Genomic DNA, 18854 nt, shown 5'->3' with positions numbered 1-18854 from the left:
TCTCACGGCAGCTTCCAGTTTGAGTCAGCTGAGTTTATGCCTCTGGTGTGATGGGTTGGTGGTGGGAGTGTGTGTGTGTGTGTGTCTGTGTGTGTGTGTGTGTGTGTGTGTGTGTGATAGAGAGAGTGTCTAAGTCTGTGTGCTCCATAAGCTTCATATGCCTCTAACACATATACAGCAAAGAGAGTTATGTCTTGAGCTGAAGTCACACATGAACAGTTTACAACAAAGTCAAGTGCAGAACAAGGCAAGAGACTCGGGCCATTAAATACAAAGCGAGAAGGAGATGAATCCAGTGATTGCTTTGTGTGAAACCAGACCGACTCGGTGGCGAGGAGAAAGAGAAGTAAAGTAATTAGTATGTGTGAAAAGCACTTGGAAAATTTGCTATGTTCTAGTTCAAAGATGCAGAGTATGTAAATGTGACGTTCCTCTTTGTTGAAGCCCCAGTTTGCAATTAGAATGGATATTTACATGAAAACCTGCCTAATGCAGCTTGACGTCTCGTGAGACGATTAACGCTATGCGCCGACACGCTGTTCATCAAAGAGCCACAAGCAGACAGAAAACAGGGTCTGCTGCTGCTAAAGTCAGTCCACAGGCATGCATGCATTTTTTTTTTCTTCTTTTTTAATCTGAGGTTTGTGAACTTCTGACGGTTTTCTCAGTGGAGAATGACTTTTGTGATGTGATACAGTGGGAGATCTTTGAAGAGCATCCTCGGGGTCGATCTGAAAGTCTCTTGTTTCTTCTACATCAGTGTCAATATCATTTAATCAACAACAACCTGTTCAGTTCAATAGTGGTCTCTTCTCAGACAACCAAACACTTCAGTTCTTTGTGGGCCACAGTCAGAACCAACCTCCAGCACCTGACCTACACATGCACTGATTTTATACACTGATTTCATAAAATCTATTCTGTTAGGTTTGATGACGCTGGATTATTCTTACAAATCCAGGAGCCAAAGTCTCAACTATCAGGCTGGTTTGATCCTTTCGTTGCCCCGCTCATTTTGTCCTATACTATAATCTTTCTCCCATTTTCCCTCTTCCTCTTTCTTTTCCCCTCCCACATTCTCTCCATTACTCCTCCCGTGCGCTCAGATCCCGCGGCGTCCGGTTGCGTTCGCCGGAGCTCTTGCTGCGAGCCTTCCTGGCACTCTCCTGCGCCTGCCGGTACTTCTCCAGCATGCTCTTGTGTTTCCTCCGCAGCTTGTCGTTGCACCACATCCTCTCGCAGTACTCCTCCACGTGTGGCAGGTTGGACGGGCCAATCAGCTGCATGATATCCTTGAACCATGTGCGTGATTGGCCGATTTGGCTGGATGAGCCGCCCCTGCTGTATGCGCTACAGGGCATCCAGGCCCTGTAGCTTCCTGTAGACCGGTCTTTGAAGGAGTCAGGGAGGCCAGCGTTGTCACGCGCCATGAGCTCGTCCACGGTCTCCCCCTGGAGGACTTCGAGGGTGAGGCGGGCCAGGGTCTGCGTGAAGCCGTGCTCCCGGGAGCGGCAGATGTACACACCTTCATCCTGACGGAAGAGACGACGAAACAGGAGACCCTGCTCCGTGGACATGACGCGATCGTCTAGCTTCACCTGAGGGAGGCAGAGGGAGAGTATGTGTCCATACTGTAGCAGTAACACATCTTAAACTCACCAAGGAAAGCTGCAAACCAAGTGTGGTATTTGTAAGGTCGTTTTCAGACCTGGTTTTAACACGGATCCAATCACAAGTGGTCAGATTTACGTAGGTGTGTCTCCACATGTGTCTTGACCAACCACTTGTGATCAGATCTCACTTCCCCACTTTATATGCTAATACACACATATGCATTGTTGTTTTTAACCAATGGGAAGGAGTGACTGGATCTCAAATGCGTCCTCAATGCGTCTTGGGTGCGTTCACACCTGAACTTGGACCTGACCACTTGTGATCGCATCACCTGAGACGGATCTCAACACCAGGTCTGAACAGGGCCCAAGTTTTGCTATTGCTACATAGCTAGTCTCAGCACTAGCAGCTGTTTACTTACCAGTCTAGAAGAAACGTTTCCAGTTCAGCATTAAACTTCATTCCTCCAGTGGTTTAAACCCATGCTTTTGTTTTGTTTCTATTTGTATCACTTCTTTTTTTTCTACTGAAGTTAGCATGCTAAATAGCTAGCCCCAGCCAGGTCAGCCCATCTCGTAGTGTCAAGTCTGACCTGAAGCAGTAGCGCTGCTCGGGGGGCGTATCACAACGTGTTGAATTGTAAACTCAAAGATGGCTGAAGCTCTTGACAAGACCAGTAAGTAAACAGCTGTTTCATAAAGCTATTGCTTTATAGCTATTGCTACATGCTAACGTTAGCTATGTAGCAAAAGCAAAACTTACAAATAGCTCCTTTAAAGTTCAAACTAAATTGACTGACAGTTGATACTTTCACATACACTTTGTGAAAGTCACAATTAGCTCCATGTTCAGTTCAGCCCTTTCATTATAAATGCAAAGATTTTAAGTGGATTAACAAAAAAACAGTGACAAATATGATTTTTAAAGCCACTATATGTAAAATATTCATGAGATTAAACTGCAGCGTCTTCATCTTTCCAATTATTCTGCTGGCAGGAGCCTTTGTTTGTAGGAAAATCCCTGATGCGGTCAGTGTGTGTTCCATTCAGCCCGTTCATCTGGCTGATGCAAACAAACTATAAAAAAGAAATCAGGGAAATTTGGGCAGAGAGCTTGTAATCCACTTAACAGAATGAGAAGAGAAAGGGGGAGAACAGGGGCTGTTTGCTCAGCTTGAATTGCAGCAGCAAGAATGTACCATGAAATCCAGTCACTCTTAGTTTCTGCCTTCCCTTTCCTCCCATTCTCTTTGTCTTTTCTTACCTATTTCCACCACAACTCTTTCCTTTATACCTCACCCCTTCCTCTTTTCTCTATCAACCTCCTACCTCTCCATCTCACTTATCCCATCCCTCGGCTTCTCAAACGATCTTTCGGTGCCAACACAAACACGGCTGCCTCGTCAGCTAGAGTGGCAGCCAAATGTTTATTTGCAGGGAAATGGAGAGGGGTGGTAATGCCTTAATACTTTCATGGCTGACCGAGGTACTCGGTTAAGCTCGGAGAAACATAACCTCAAACAGATGAAAATGACTGTGGGTGTGGGCACAAAGGGCAACCTAATTTTCAAAGTAGCCCTTTAAAAGGACTTTGCAACACTGTGTTTTAGTCGCAGGGACCTGCAGACACTGAGTGACACCTCAGCTCTCAGCGGCATGTGGCCAGAGTTTACAAAGAATTCTCTGTTTATCTAAGAATAAAAGAGCAGTTGTTCATTTTCTTTGGGAATATAACTGCTTAATTTCAACCATATGTCAAATGGCTGTCAAATGTGTCGAGCACGTGCCAAATTCACACACAAATCCTACTTTTAAAGGCAGTTACTCAGGCCTCTGTTTGAGAGGCTTCTTCTTCCAAAAGCCTCCCCTACTATCCTCCCATCACAGATATATTGGGACATAGATGAATTTCATGATCTTGATCTTGATTTTGATCTGACGGTGATTCACTGCTGGTCTTACCTCTTCCTTGTGGTCATTGTGTTGGACGAGCCAGGTTACAGAGGCTTGTGGAGAGCGAGGAACACACTCCAGGAAGGTGCTGTTGTTCTCGGTCCCGTACACCACCCTGTCCTCCGTCACATCCAGGTCTTCTGGTTGAAAGAGAGAGAGAGACAGAAAGGTTGTGAAAGAACGAAAAGACTCAGTCTGCAAAGCTCTGCCAGTTTAAAGGGCTAAACTTTTAGGTGTTAGATTTTCCATACATACACATGTGTATATATATTTAAAATATATCTAAACATCCAGCCATGGGTGCCTTTATGTCTGTCAGTTATTGTTAATACCTTATACCTTTTCTTTTGATTATAATATATTGTTTTTTAAGCTCTTAATGCTCCGTTATGCCCACTTTAGAAAACACCTTAATGGGGCCCCTGGAGGGCATTTTGCCTCCATGTGTTTTGTCATGTATTTTTATATCTTTTCTTCTTATCTTGTGTATTAATATACTCTGTGAACCAGATAAGTCATTAAACATTAGACATACAATCTTTCTTCAACAGCAGAGTCTCTGGTTCCACCAATACACGCTCGTCCGGGTAGCTTAGAGAGAATATGTTTGGATCTGAAGTATCAGTGTTGTGGAGAAGAAGTAAATACATGACTCACATATAGGTTAAGGTCTGCATGGCCTGGTGAAGTGGTGAAGATGTTCAGGCCAACATTAACATTAACATTAGTCAATCTGAAATAAGACTTTAAAAGAAGAGTTTGACACTTTGGGAATTATACATGTTTGCTTTCCTGCCAAGAAACAGATGAGAACTGATCTGTTGATCTGTTACCATGAAGCTGTGGACAGAGGTCCTTTAGCTTAGCTTGCGCTCTCATCCCAAACATAACCTATAAACCACAACTTGTCATTTTTACACTTTTGTTTTTGTACGGATCAAACAAACAAGATGTCTGAGTGGCACCTGAATGTTACTTATATACTTTAAAGGTGCTGGTAGGTGGAGTTTGGCACCTTCTTCCTCACAGTTTCCAGTCTTTGTGCTAAGCTAAGCTAACCAGCCACTTACTCTAATGTTATATTTAACATGTAGGCATGAGAGTGACACTGAGCTTCTCAACCAAATCTCCACAAAAGGAAAGTATTTCTTGAAGGGCATCAGTTGCAGCTGATACCAGCCTGACAGTTGGTAAACCAGGTAATATCTCTGAGCTCATTTGTCATGTGAGCACACATTTAGAATAAATATCTTCTCTTACAAATAGTGAACGTCTGAATTATTCAATCTTAGCAAAGAAAACACGTATCGACGGGACCTTTACAGTAAGAGCAACCTGACGTGTTGCCACAAAGCAACCTTGTAAAACTCGGGTTCATCCAGAGGCTTCGAAGGAGGCATCTCTCATCACCTCATCTCAATACCTACACTCAGGTGAGCAAACACACATTCACCACGTTCACACCCTCTTTCCTACCTGCCTCTCAACAGCCTCGTTTCTCTCCTTTTTACCTGCCCTGACACTTTTCCTCATCCTCACCTCTTCATCACCTTTACCCTTTCTCTCCCACTTACTTGTCTCTCTCAGTATGAGAGCTGATTTGTTAGTCTCTCAGCTCTTTCTTTTCTCTCTCTCTCTCTCTCTCACACACACTCACTCACACACACACACACACACAAACACACACACTCCATTCATTCCTTTTACAGAAATGTCTCACAAAACCCAACAAGAGAGACTGTCCTGTAAAAACCAGCCCAAAGGTCGTCTGTCAGCAGGTTACTATGACCCATCGTTAGGTTTTGTTGCTAGGCGACATCTAGTGGTCGTAGCAATGATGACAGGAGCAAAGGGAAAAGTGCAGTGACGTAGTTTATAGAGCGACAGAGTCCACGTCAGGAGGAGGTTGGGGTGGATGGATGAATATGACACAGGAGAGCGGTGTTCGATTCCCATGTGAAAGTAACAGTTTATGTTGTTTCTATTATCCATGACCGTTCGTATTTGTTATTGTGACCATGACAACAGAGATTGTGTAATATTGAGGAAGTAGTTATTTTAACCCAAATCACCATCTTTTCCTAAACCTAACCAAGCCATGACCATTATCATAGTAACCATGGTGACGAAGGTAGGTAAGCTGCACTTGGCACAGTCCGCGTGTTAATTATTGTAACCATGACAACCAAGGCCCTGTACGCCTGCCACCATAGGGACGCTATTTCAGGAGAGACTGCTATTGGTCGTATCAGAGGGTTTAAGAAAACGACCTGCGTGGTTGTTCAGGTTGGGGGAGCTGTTGGAGGAGATGTAGGACCTGGTGTTGTGTGTAACCAAACATGTGTTTCTGCGACATTAACATGTACTTTCTGTCGAATATACTGTACAACATGTGTCTCACACAGCTTGGGATTAACTGATCATCTTCTCACATAAACACTCTTTGTCCTTCATCCTGAGGAAGAAGCTCACAGACACAAACACACACATACAATCTTCATTCAAACACAGGCTGGCTCATGTCCAACAACATCTTCCCCTGAACCTCAGGTCTATACACACACATGGACTGTATACAGAGGAGTGGAGTCTCACTGGTCTTCCTCTCCACAGCTAAATGGTTTAGAGTGTGTGAGGACAGCAGTGCTACAAGAATTAATGCTTCCTTACAGCATCCCTGAAAAAATGTGGAAATCTGCTACGGCAGATACGTGAAATGTGTCAGTCAGCAATTATAAGAGATATACATCACTCATGCTATGATAAGCTCTGTATGAGGGATGTCTAATAAGTCAGATGTCTGGTGTTTGTGTACTTGAATCTTGACCCTGTGAAGAAACATTTTGGCCAGTTATATCCTCAAATCTGTCTCTAAGATTAAAGTAATAATTTGACATTTTGGGAATGAACTCACTTCCTTTCTTGCCAAGACAAGATAAATATTAAATATGACTCCACAGTCAGCAGATGATTAGCTTAATACAAAGACGCAAGGGGAGCAGAGGGGAAGCAGCTAGCTCAGCTCTGTCCAAAGGAAACACAATCCACATGCCAGCACCTCTGAGGCTCATTAATCCACACAAAAACCTTAAGTGTAAAAATGAAAAGTTGTGGTTTTACTTGAAGGTTACATGCGGAACTATTTTTGGCTGTGTGCAGTGATTTTCCAGAGTCTTGCAGTCACAGGGAGGTTGCCAGGAAACCGTCTGAGACATCAGGAAGTCACACGAAAAAGTCCTGCACAATGGCCAAAGAAGGCACAGAGGAGGAGAGGCAGTCGCACTCACCACTGGGATTCTGATCCACACACTGCAGCACAGGGTTTCCGTGCCTGATGTCCTGCCTGCGGTAGCGGCGTTTGCTGTTGGGTATGTATCGTGCGCATGAGGAGCCGTCCCAGGCGCAGTAAGGGTCTCTGGCCAGGCAGCACTCGGCACAGGCTTTCCCATATGTCTCACAGCGATGCAGCTTCACCTGCGCCACACCCACTGGAGAGCCCACGTACAGGGCTTGCTGTTCAAAGTGATGAGGGGAGAAAAACAGACGATGAAGATAACACTCGGTTTAACTTAATCAAAGTGAGCATTAAAATCAGTTAATTACACTCATTTCAACTCACCCTTTTCACAGATATGTCCATTGATGTAACTGGAGTTGGCACCTGCAATAATGAAGACAATGGAGCTCAGGTGTGAAAAGGCTCACAACAACAAGACAACAGAGAAAAGCTCCAAACTGATAATACAGAGAGCAAATTCAAGAAAAGAACTATTCTTTAAAAATGAGGAGGAAAAATGTCAGTAAGTTTCCTCTTAGTGAGTTATAATAATAATAATAATAATAATAATAATAATAATAATAATAATAATAATAATAAAACAAGGAATGGGGGGGGCACCTGGGGCCAGATGCATAAATGATGTGACCATGCGTACGTCATTTCCTGCACATGAAGACAGGATGTGTGGTGAGATTGTGCACACCCTCACGTATTCTTTTGACCATGTTGACGTGTTTTTTTTTTCGAGCGAATCAAGTTAGTTTTTGTTTGTGAACCGATGGATTGAAGGAGTCTCTTCATCCATTTATGGCTAATTGTGGGAGTGGAAATGACGCTTGTGCATGTGCACCCAATTTCTCAATGAGTGAGGTTTATAAAACAGAATCATACATCGTACGCACACCTGTATAATTCTGACCAAAAGAGCATGTAGGCATATTTCTGGTTTTGTGCGTACACACAGATTTGGTCATGAATCTACAGAGTTTCATGAATCTGTCCCCAGACGGAGTAAAACTTACTTTAAAGACTTGTAGCTCCTCCAGTGTGACCTCCTCTGTCTCTAGACTGTTTCCACTGTGCAGAGCGATGACCTTCAGTACTGTGCCAATGTCTGAAAGACAAGCAGACACACACTGTGAGCTACAGGTACACAACAGGAACAACGTCAGCAGTTCAGCCCATGTTCTTCTCTGCACCAAAAATCCAGCTTCTCCACAGGGCCCAGTGACATTTAATCCTTCAGACAACAAAAAAACACCTCATCCTATGGCCAGGTTTCTGAATGGATCCAGTTTGAAAGTGTGGACAATACAAGTGTCTGAATCTGGAAAGGAATCACATGCCCTTACCTGTGCCGATGAACATGACATCATACTGCCCGTCCTCTGCCTCGACCCGGTCCACCACGATCTGTTTCAGCTTGTAGGGGACGTTGGCCTTTACAAGCACAGGTTGGCGCAGAGCAGGATACACCGGCCGCCACATCAGCGGGTGGCTGCGGGCAAAGTGCAGCACTGAATCAGGGAAATCCTTTGTGCTGCCGAACTCTCTGCCAGGCTGGTTGGTGATTTTACTGGGGCACTGAGGATATGGAGACAGACAAGAAAAAAAAGGGAGAGGGGTGGAAAGAAAACTGTTAAAACAAATCCATTTGATAAAATCCTTGGCTGGCTAACTGACAGTACACTGGAAAAGAGGAAAAGAGGATATACTGTGTTAATGGGCACGAGTAAGAAGGAAGAGTTTAAAGCAACATTCTGGATATTTTCCACTTTGACGCTACATTCCCACCATTTTCCAGCACTGGTGAGCTTTCCAAAAGAACTGTGGCCTAATTATGGTCTTAAAGTCTTCTCAAAGAACACTCATTAGCAGTTTTATTGTGCCTGAAAACTTTGGATGAAAATTCACAACCACTGTTGTAAAGTTATGTGTTTGGAAACGGCTCTACAGAAGCAGGAATTAAAAAAAAATCCACCCACTTGTGTCACTGTAGGAATGAGATATTGTGTTACTCATATAATTAAGAGGGTTGAACACCATCCAAATGAAGGCATTTGCACAAACCATGTGACCTCTGAGTTTGCTCGTGACTCAGATCAGTGATCCTTTGTGAAGCAGCCAAAGTCTTTGTCATGCACAGCTACTTTTTTTTTTTTTTTTTTTTTTTTACAAGTCTGCACTGCAACTGTTTTACACGTTTAACTGAACCATGGGTAAGAAAACATCAACTGTTCTACCCAGAAGTAACTGGCTCCATTGTCTCTGCTGGTGGCCAAATGCTTTATGAGTGATGCCTTCAGAAGACGGTTCTTCTTGAACTGGGACTCTCTTCCTGTCACACTTCAAGGATAATGTAACCTGCACTTTTATCTGATCAAGATCAATGACTGAAAAGGTGTGTTAGGGGTGGATTTCTGGCATGTGGCACAGGAGAGCTGCAACGAGGAGAGATCAGATCAGATTCTTCAGACTTAGGCTTTTAAGAGATTAGTTATCTCCTTGTCTGAAGCTCGACTATTCTGTGCATGTGGATGATAATTTCACTCAAGCACACAAAAGGTAAGGGAAAAATTAAACTGATGGATTCTCTTACACAGAAAAGACAGCAGTCGGTCATCTGATCACCTTATTATAGAAGGCAAAGTATTTATATTTCTCTTATTGCTTGACATTGCTATTGCGATTCCAGACCGTATTTCCATATCGTAAAAATACTCTTCCTCCCCTCTTATCACAACAGTAACTAATCCAAGCAATAGCCCCATAATGGTCTGGTTTCAATTTCAGAGAGGGGGGCTTGAACTGTGCAGGAGGGGGTTAGACTCAAATATGCACAAACTTTGGATGTATGTTACATTCCTCAGCGTTCGCCTTACTAAACAGCATCAATTATAATTTATTGCAGAGGGTGTGGAAGCAAATCCAAGGTCAATTCTCCAGCTCAGTGACTCCAAAAGAACATACAGCACTAAGCAATGCATGAATTCTGATGTGTATAATTCAAAATGTGGTTCATGCATATCTTTCCAGTAATCTGTAGCTAAGCTCTACCAAAAAATCAACTTAATTGTTATTTTTTATACAGACACAAAAAAAAAAGACAAAAGAGAAAAACATCATCGTTTGCAATTTTGGAGCTGAAGGGAATATTTCTCTCAACATGTTTTCATATCAGATTTGCTCAACTCTCACACAGCTACACACTCTTACTTGTGCAGCTCCCAGTGCGCATCACCGATGTGTCAGTGTGTGTTTCAAAACTGCTCACTAAACTCCTCATTATCTGTTTGCGCAGCACATAAAACCTAAACTGGAAACATTCCCAAGGCTCGTGTTCTCAGCTCATCCAAGCCGAGAGCCAAGTGAGAATTAATGAGAGGGAGAAGAGGTGAGCGTATCTGGCTCCTATTCAACTCCATCATTACTGTGGCTGTGACTGTTTGCGTGACTGTGTTGAGCCCTCATGTTCTGCATATCAAACCCTGATCCATTACAACAAATAGACCCAGAGCAGGAGAAGGAGATTTGCTGACACCCTGGAAAATGACTTCTCCTCATTTCTACATCAAACTTTCTGATTGTGGTTTCACAAGATTCTTTAAATCCCCAACATGGGATTATTCACTTACATGTAAAACAGAAAGACAACACCGTACTTATTTCAGGCTTTGGAGGAGGTCATGACCTACAACATGAGAATTTGACACAAATGTATAAAAACTGCAAAGTAATGTAAACTTATCAAAACAGTAGATTTTGCTGGTCTTGTGGTGTCAGACATTTATAAGTGAAGCCATTAGTAAAATTAGCACTGGAGGCACATAGTGGGGTAAATGTGCTACAATATTAATATAACAACCTTTTTGAAAGACAAGTCTTGTGCTACTTAGAATTAATTTTGTCAATACAAGAGAGACAATGAAATATAAATGTAGACATTTATATTATCATTGAAAATAGTGCTGTGAGTGGTAAACATAACCAAAAGAAGCTGTAATAAAGCTGCATCACTACAAATCAATACTACATTGCTTGATAATAGATTTTGGGAGAAAACAACTTAAATATATTGTACGTTAACATTTCATTGATACAGTCAGTATGGACATATTTCTGACTTGCCAGATGATATGTCAGAAAATGTAATCCAGACATTACCATGTTAGGTTCCATTCAAAAATATATCGTATTAAAATGGTAATTTCTAGTAGCCGGCTCTGTACTTAGAGAAGATCTGACACACTTTGCTGATGATGTCAAACTATTCATCCTAAAACATCTCTGACAAAAAGTCAACAATTTTACTGAATCTAATTTTAGCACAGATTACATCCAACAAGGCAAAGAGACTCATGAGTATGTTTGGATAAAAAAATTAATTTGAATTAATCCAATCATATCTCTAACCACAGTGAACGCTGACAAAAAGATGAGTGTGTAGAAATGAGACTCTCCTGCGAAAAAAATGAGCTGCCTATTATGACCCACAGTTACATTATATTGTTAGCTGACCTCTAGTAACCTAATTATGACAGGAAGAGTGAATATTTAACTTTAACATCTAAGGCTTCGTCCACACTACAACATTTTCCTTAATTGTTTCTTTTTAAACAGTGTTTTGAATTGAAAACTATCTCCATCCAGACAAGCCTTTCAGCTCCGTATCAGAAACAATCTCCATCCATACTATCACACCTGAAAACGCAGATCACATGACCATTCGCATACTCTGGGCATGTGTGAACCAGCATAAACAGGAAGCAGATTGTCTAGTCTGCAGCAGATTAGTTACACAAAATACTACGAACATTGAACAGCGCAGATAGATGTAGCATTAAAATGCAAAATTTAACTAAACAACAGCTGCAAGCTGCAACACTTGTAATTCATTATCCATGTTGCTTTCACCACTGGTAGTCGGGGCTGATGAGACCCAATCAGGGAGTGACCGGGGGTTCATACATCATTGTTTCTAAACGTCTCTGTTTTTGCCCGTCCAGACTATAACACAACCCTGGAGTTTTCAAACTAAGCAGTAAGGGGGCATGAAAACTCCACAGAAGAGTGGAAGAACAAAAGTGATGTGTTTTAAAATGAAGTTGTAGCAGTGTGGACGTAGCCTAAAGCATTTAAATAAAATAAAAAACAGGCACTTGAACATGAAACAATGTGAAGAATTCATTGATTATCTAAACAATAGCATAATGTAGAGTCATGTGAGGCTTTTAAAACTGACCACAAAAATGATTTCCATGTCAAAAAGCAGTCCCTGATCCAACAGAAACCACCAGGTAGGCTACATTAAATACTGTATGGATGATCTAGGATCAAAGTTGTCTAACAGCAGTCCAAAAGCTGGATATTAAAGTACCAAACATAAGGCTTTTAAAATGAAAATGGATGATAGAGATCAGCAGAAAAATACATCAAAGCATATAGATTGATGAAATTTCATGCCAAGGTCTAGGTAGGATTACCAAAGCTCTGGTAAATCTGCAATAAAGAGACTATCCCATCACTTTGTCTGTAACAGGATGAGTTCTGACACGCAAGTTTAAACAACATACTGTAAAATTTCAGTACAAAAGAAATATCTAGGGAGGATACATCTACCAAATCTCTCTCAAATGAACTCTTTCAGAAGTCGAAATGTTTATTTTCCAAGCTCGGATGAGCTCTGACAGGTGACTTGGAAGACTTTGTGGATATTATATATCAAGCTACAATCCAGAAAAATAAAAATGGACTTAAATGTCCTGTCTGGTGCAGGTGATACAGAAACAAAAATCAACTGATCCTCCCTGTATCTTTTCATCCCTCTCTCTTTCTCTTCTCTTCTTCCCATCTGTGCCTTTTCATCAGCCCAACCCCCCAGTCATCACCTTTCTTCCTCTCTTCCTCCACTTCCTCCACCCCTCTCTTTTATTTCTCTCAGTTTCAGGCCAAGACATTCCTGTTAATCAGGGAGTCAGCGCAGTGAAACCACAGAGGTGTCTGCTCTCTTCCCACATTATTCATATTCCTCCTGCCTCCATACGCTCTCCTTCACTCTGGTAATCGTGATCCCATATATGTGTGTTGCCTGCACACGTGTGTTTGTGTATATAGCAAGTCTGAATTACAGTGATGTGGCTGAGAGAACATGACAGAGCTCCGCTGAGAGTTCAGATGTAAACCAGGAAAGGGGTCTGTACTGTATACAACCACCACAGCTGCACTGCCACATACAGTAGTTTACTTTACTGATATGGAAACTTTCTGCACCTCATTTTAAAAGTTTTTATTTCCTTTCAAAGCTTTTTTTCTCCTCTGTTCGAGCGCACACACCGTCTGAGCAAACCGCTTCTCGAAAGAATTATATTCACACACAACTGCGTCACATTAACTAAATATGTTTTGAGGAAAACATAACACCACCCAAACTGTGTCCATAGAAAAATTAATCCAACTCACTGGACAGGAGTTCAGCTCTAAGTGGTGAGTTTCTCAAGTGATTTACAAATAAGTACTGACATTAGTCACATCTAGCTAATATGCATTCTTATACAACACCTCTTCAATAAATCTAACCTTCATTGATGTCTTTTTTGTTGAAACTGTAATAGAGAGGTTTCCTGTCTCTAGGTTTTGATCTCAGTTGTGTCTCGTCAATCACTCTAGCTAATTAATACTGTTGATACAGTTTATCTGAGAAGAGAGAAATATAAAACTGTGTCATCGGCATATGAAGGTTAAGTGACACTATCTTCCCGCATAATTTTGCCAAGCAGAAGCATGTATTATGGGAAAAGTGAGAAGTGCAGCGTGGGTAAAGTATGATTAAGGTTGGGCAACTGAAACATCTGAGTAAATTTACAGTTACATGTGATACACTAAGTGAACAATCACTCACCACCCCTGGTCTTGGATAAGGGACCCTGCCTTCATAAGCGCCCCACTGGTAGTCAGGCCCCTCTTTATGAGCAAAGGGTCCGTTGAAGGCTTCTCTGATGTCGGCCATACGGTAAACACACACAGCAAAACCCTGAAAGACGTTGCTGTGGAGGAGAAAGGAGAAATGTCCACAAATGACTTTATTATTTTGGATTAAATATTTGAGTAGAAATGTGAGCATCTGCAGTTTCATTTGGAAGGAACAGGAACTCACAAAAATGGTCAGAAGAAAATAAAGTAACCAATTTCTATGTTTTAAAATAGCATTATTGTTTGAAGTTATTGAGTTTTTAACTGGCATCAGATCTGTTGCACATCTCACCACAGCTCTAGAGAACCTGTATCCACACTCAAAAGGCAAAAGGTACTGACACACCACGGAGTAAACTTTCACATCTCCACTGCAAGGTGAGAAGAAGTTAAACTGGCAGAAACAAGATTTTTGCTGATGTCAAGTTGCTCTTTAAGTGAAGAGAAGCCAATGGAGCGGTTACCACAACAGGATACTAAAACACACCAGGTTACTCTGAGACATAACCTTAAATCAACAAGAACATGACTGAACAACTGAACAAAGAATAAATCCCTAACAGATACTTTACCGGTGCAGTGGAGTCTTGAGTAGATAATGGTAGAGGAGATGATTTTAAGATTTCCTGTAAACACATGAAGCCTCATGTGGGTTTACCTGATAGTACTGAAGATTGCATAGACATCTGGGTTCCTCTCATCCTTGGTCCTCAGCAGGAAAACATCCTCTGTTTTTCATGAAAAGACAGTGAGTGCGCGTGTTAATGTTTGTTAATGCAGTGTGTGAATTAGTGCATTTTGTGTGCATACAAGAACAAGTGTGTATAGACACGAAAGTAAACAGAAGTAAACAGCTGTGTGTGTATCTCACCCAGCTGGTTGAAGTGTGTGTCAATGCCATGAGGTCCTGGTACAGAACAAACCAGTCTGGCTTTGATGAAGGTACTCCATTTGTTCACCAGCACCCTCTGACCTCCAACATCATTCTGGGAGAAAATACAGAAATAAAATCTATAAAACACAGCTGCATATATTTGTTTCCAATTACACATTCTTCATTGTTTGGGCTCCGTACTCCAGAACACTGGATTTGGATTGAATCAGTGACTGAGGTTAAATTGCTGATTTCCAGCTTTCGCTATGCTATAAAGTGTTCACATGCATGTTGGCTCAAGCCCTTTGTCTATACATGACCCCCCCCCCCCCCCCCCCCCCCCCCCCCCCCCGTTTTAGGAGACTGAAGCAAGCCAGTGAATCTTTACATATAGATAAGACAATCATGGAGTTTTTACAAACAAACTGTGCTATGTTAATCATGTTGCCTCAGTCTAACAGAGCAGATGTTTCACTGCTGTAGACCAAACTGAGGCCAAAAAGCCCCCAGAAATGAGCAGGAAGTGAAGATGGCTGCACTACAGACCTGTGAGGAAGAGAGGTAGCAAGTGTGGGCAGATGTCTGTGGGTCTGAACAAAATAATCAATATGATGATTTTTTTAAAAAAAGTTTATCCTATCTTTACTAACTGTCCGGTTACTTTTGGTCCCTAATTCGCTCTCAGTGAACTAAATGACAGCCCACTGTCCCACCGGGATCCTGTGCACTGGAGTGCAGAGACAAAGCGACAATAAAACACAACATATAACAGTAGCATATGTGCAGACACAGAAAAGAGATAACAAGGGAGTGTCTGCACATGTGTGTCCTTCACTGTCCCTTTTTCATCACAACTGAGGAAATGCTTGTTAAGTGTGTGTGTGTGTGTGTGTGTGTGTGTGTGTGTGTCAACAGTGATAATTGGCTTCTTGGCAAGAAGCATCGCAAGGGAAGTGATGACAACTACTCAGATTAGCCTGAGGGAGAAAAATATGGCTAAGGAGGAAATACTGTAAAACGTGTGTGAGGGGAGAGAGGGAGAGACTGATGGAGAGAAAGAAGTGGAGCATAGATGGAGATGAGGATGACACTGAAAGTTATAATTTGAAGGTTTAGGATGGATTTTATTTGAGAAGTTTGTGCAGACTTTTCTGGTACAGTCAAATGGTCTCTATTGAAATCATGCAGCTGCATTTGTGTGTGTGTGTGTGTGTGTGTGTGTGAGAGAGAGAGAGTGTATTTGCTTGTATTTTTTCTATGCACACCTGTATTTATGCACACATATGGTTTTAGATGAGAAGTCTATGCATGAAATAATGTGAGAGCGTATTCATGGCAGATGGGGATCATGGGAAATTTGACAGCTGAGTATTGGAAGGAGAAAGGATTCATATCATTCTGAATATCTCATGATGCCTTCACAGTCCAGTTGATCCCACAGATACTTTTAAAATATCAAATTACTTTTTCACTTTGTGCTCCTCATCCTTCTTCCACTGGACTTGAGCATGAATCTATACATCACACTCAAAGACCTGGCGTAGACTCACATACTGAGAGCCATAATGCATCCTCCAGAAAACAAGAAAGCCCACTAGGAGTCCAGTACTCTCCCAGAGCACCTCTGTAATGTCCTCTCTCTGCAGATGTTTCACCCCTGGGACTGGACAGCGAGTCTCTTAATCTATCTGTGTGCAGCATGAGTCTCAGTGAACCCCTTAATAGAAACATCGCCATGTACTGAATCACAAAAAAAACTTCCACACAGAAGTATCTTACCGCACACACTCGTCCCACACGTGTGTGTATGGCCCCCTCCCTGTCCCCTGCCTCCGTGGCTTTCTCAGTGAAGAAGAAATACACTTTATCGTTGTCTCTGTCGTCGTTGTCAGGGATCAGGTGGGCAGCGATGAACTTGGGGTCTGCAGGGGAAGATGTTGGAGTAAAGAGAGGCAGCAGGAGGTAATCAATTTAAAGAAGACAACTCAGCCATGCTCTGACTGTGTTTCAATGTATTTCCAAAAAACACTTTTTGCTGTCTGACACAAACAGTGTAGTTCCCCTCACTTCCTCACAGAGCACCGCCTGATGTGTTCTGATGAGGATAATCATCTAATTATTGCCACCATCCTCTTTACTCCATTCACCCATTAAACCTTTTGCTCTGTTTTGTGTCATAAGTGAGTTTATGACTTCCTGTAAAATCCATCTTGGTGGCACATTAAAAGTCAAATGCAAGATGGAGGTAGATTTGTTTTTCACGATCATACCAGTGTTTCAAAATTACCCCTTGATTTATATTGTATAGTGGAAATCTCACATATAACACTTATAAAATTGTAGTCTTATCTTTAGAGTCAAAGGAGCTATATGTAAGCTTTGCTATTATACATAGCCAGCATTAGCATCACTTCTACTTCTTCTTCTGAAGTTAACATGCTAACCAGCTAGCTGTCGCAAAACTTACAAATAGCTCCTTTAGGCAAGAGTAATTTTGCTTCACATTATGTTATTATTTAATAACAGTAATAAAATGGAACTAATTATGAGTTTATTTGACGATAACCAAACATTTAGAGCTGATTGTTTGAACATAGCTCATTTAAAATTGTTGTCTTATCTTTAATGGAGCTATATGTAAGGCTTTACTATTGCTACATAGCTAGCGTTAGCATTAGTAGCTGTGTACTTAGCAGTCTAAAAGAAATGTTGTGAATTCAGCATCAAACTTCTGTCCTTTATTCACCACCTAATGTTAGCTATGTAGCAATAGCAAAACCTACAAATAGCTCCTCTAACCAATAGTAATTTTGCTCCATGCTACGTTATCAATTCACTCTCACTAATAAAGTGGAGCTAATTATGAGTTTCTTTGACAGTAACCAAACATTAGGAACTGATGAAGATCTGAACACAGCTTTTCTTCTTTGTGTGTTGAATGTAACAGATTGATTGAAACAGGGAAGCATTACCATGAAGAAGTTTCTCATCAGTCTCTGTCCTCATAGTGGAGCGACCTCCCATACTCCTGAGGATCACAGAGTCTCTTCCCAGGAAATCTGCCGTCAGTCCTGTATACAGCTCCCCGCCTGCAGAGAGGGAGGGAGACAGGATGAGTGGCAGGAAGATAACTGTTCGAGAAGGAAAAGAGTTAATGTAAAGCAACAGAAGCAATAAAGGAAAAGAGATCGACAGGAAATAAAAAAGTCTGGCGCAGAGGACCAATAAGGAAGTCATGGGTGGAAGAGAAAAGTTTTGCGGTTCATGTAAATGTGGCAGTGGAAGGGAAGGAGAAGAGAAATCGAACAAATCCAATATAGAAGAAACTGGAGGAGTAATCTGAAACCTCAGCACAAACACACTCATACACTACATCCTCCACTGAGACTGAAGCCATCAGGAGTGGCCTCACTTTCAATTTAACCAACTCAGAAAATAAATTTTCCTGTAAATTGAAATAAAATACTGAATCTGTCTCGTTTTTTTACATGTTGCTCAGATTCATTCAGTTCATCTGTCATTGGCTAGGACAGCAGCTCAGGATAGAAATCACTACACCTGTCAGATAATGAAGAATTATGACACAATAATCCTTTCTGCTTTAAAAAAACACAAGTGTTTTTAATTTCTCCCAGCATAGTTGCTGTTGTAGAAACTGAATCTGGCCACAGACTACTCTCCTGTGGATGTAAATTAATTCTTCTTATCTCATTTAGCTGCAATAACAGTATTAGAAACACACACATCTTTGTCTACCTTACAAACAGACACACAGTCAACTCAACATGTGGTTTAACATATTCACACGAGCAAACACAAACAGACGCAGAGATAAGTGATGACAGGGCCTGGGGAGATGAGCTCTGTGTATTTTGGGGAAGATCCTGACATCACTGGGTTAATAGTCAATGACTTGGACTTTCATCAAGTTATACTGTTTCATTCTTGGCAACACTTTGTCTCTTTATTTTATCTGTTCCATTCTGCAATATTTCAGTGTCTGTTTGTGAGTGTGTGTCTGAGGGAGAGGGTGGAAATAGGAGCATTATGTAGAGAAGAGCCTTTACTACTATTGATCCCTGAGAGGAAAATCCATAGAGAGGTCAGTGTTCACTGTCAGACACAGAATACAAACCCTGAACGTGGCAGTGAGACAGACTCAAGG

General features: G+C 41.6%; 1 protein-coding gene across 2 annotated transcripts in view; it reads right to left on the bottom strand.

The window, feature by feature from the left end:
- Nucleotides 1-612: 612 nt before the first annotated feature.
- The window catches only part of sema3bl (sema domain, immunoglobulin domain (Ig), short basic domain, secreted, (semaphorin) 3bl), a 67294-nt gene continuing 49052 nt past the window's right edge, over nt 613-18854 (bottom strand). The window contains exons 6-16 of one of the 2 annotated variants that reach the window (XM_071475205.1): nt 17662-17778; nt 16469-16611; nt 14687-14801; nt 14474-14543; nt 13745-13889; nt 8199-8430; nt 7869-7960; nt 7186-7227; nt 6854-7079; nt 3576-3706; nt 613-1598 (exon numbers count right to left, since the gene is read on the bottom strand). In XM_071475205.1, the coding sequence (XP_071331306.1) occupies nt 1086-1598; nt 3576-3706; nt 6854-7079; nt 7186-7227; nt 7869-7960; nt 8199-8430; nt 13745-13889; nt 14474-14543; nt 14687-14801; nt 16469-16611; nt 17662-17778 (1826 nt within the window). In that variant the 3' untranslated portion in view covers nt 613-1085. The remainder of the gene's footprint in view (nt 1599-3575; nt 3707-6853; nt 7080-7185; nt 7228-7868; nt 7961-8198; nt 8431-13744; nt 13890-14473; nt 14544-14686; nt 14802-16468; nt 16612-17661; nt 17779-18854) is intronic. The other variant, XM_071475206.1, reaches the window with a different exon arrangement.

Source organism: Trachinotus anak, unplaced genomic scaffold (assembly GCF_046630095.1).
Source record: "Trachinotus anak isolate AG129_WGS33_773 ecotype Australia unplaced genomic scaffold, CSIRO_AGI_Tana_v1 ptg000004l, whole genome shotgun sequence".
In the NCBI taxonomy this organism is placed as follows: domain Eukaryota; kingdom Metazoa; phylum Chordata; class Actinopteri; order Carangiformes; family Carangidae; genus Trachinotus; species Trachinotus anak.
The sequence above is the reverse complement of the archived record's forward strand: the minus strand, read 5'-3'. Positions and strand labels throughout refer to the sequence as shown.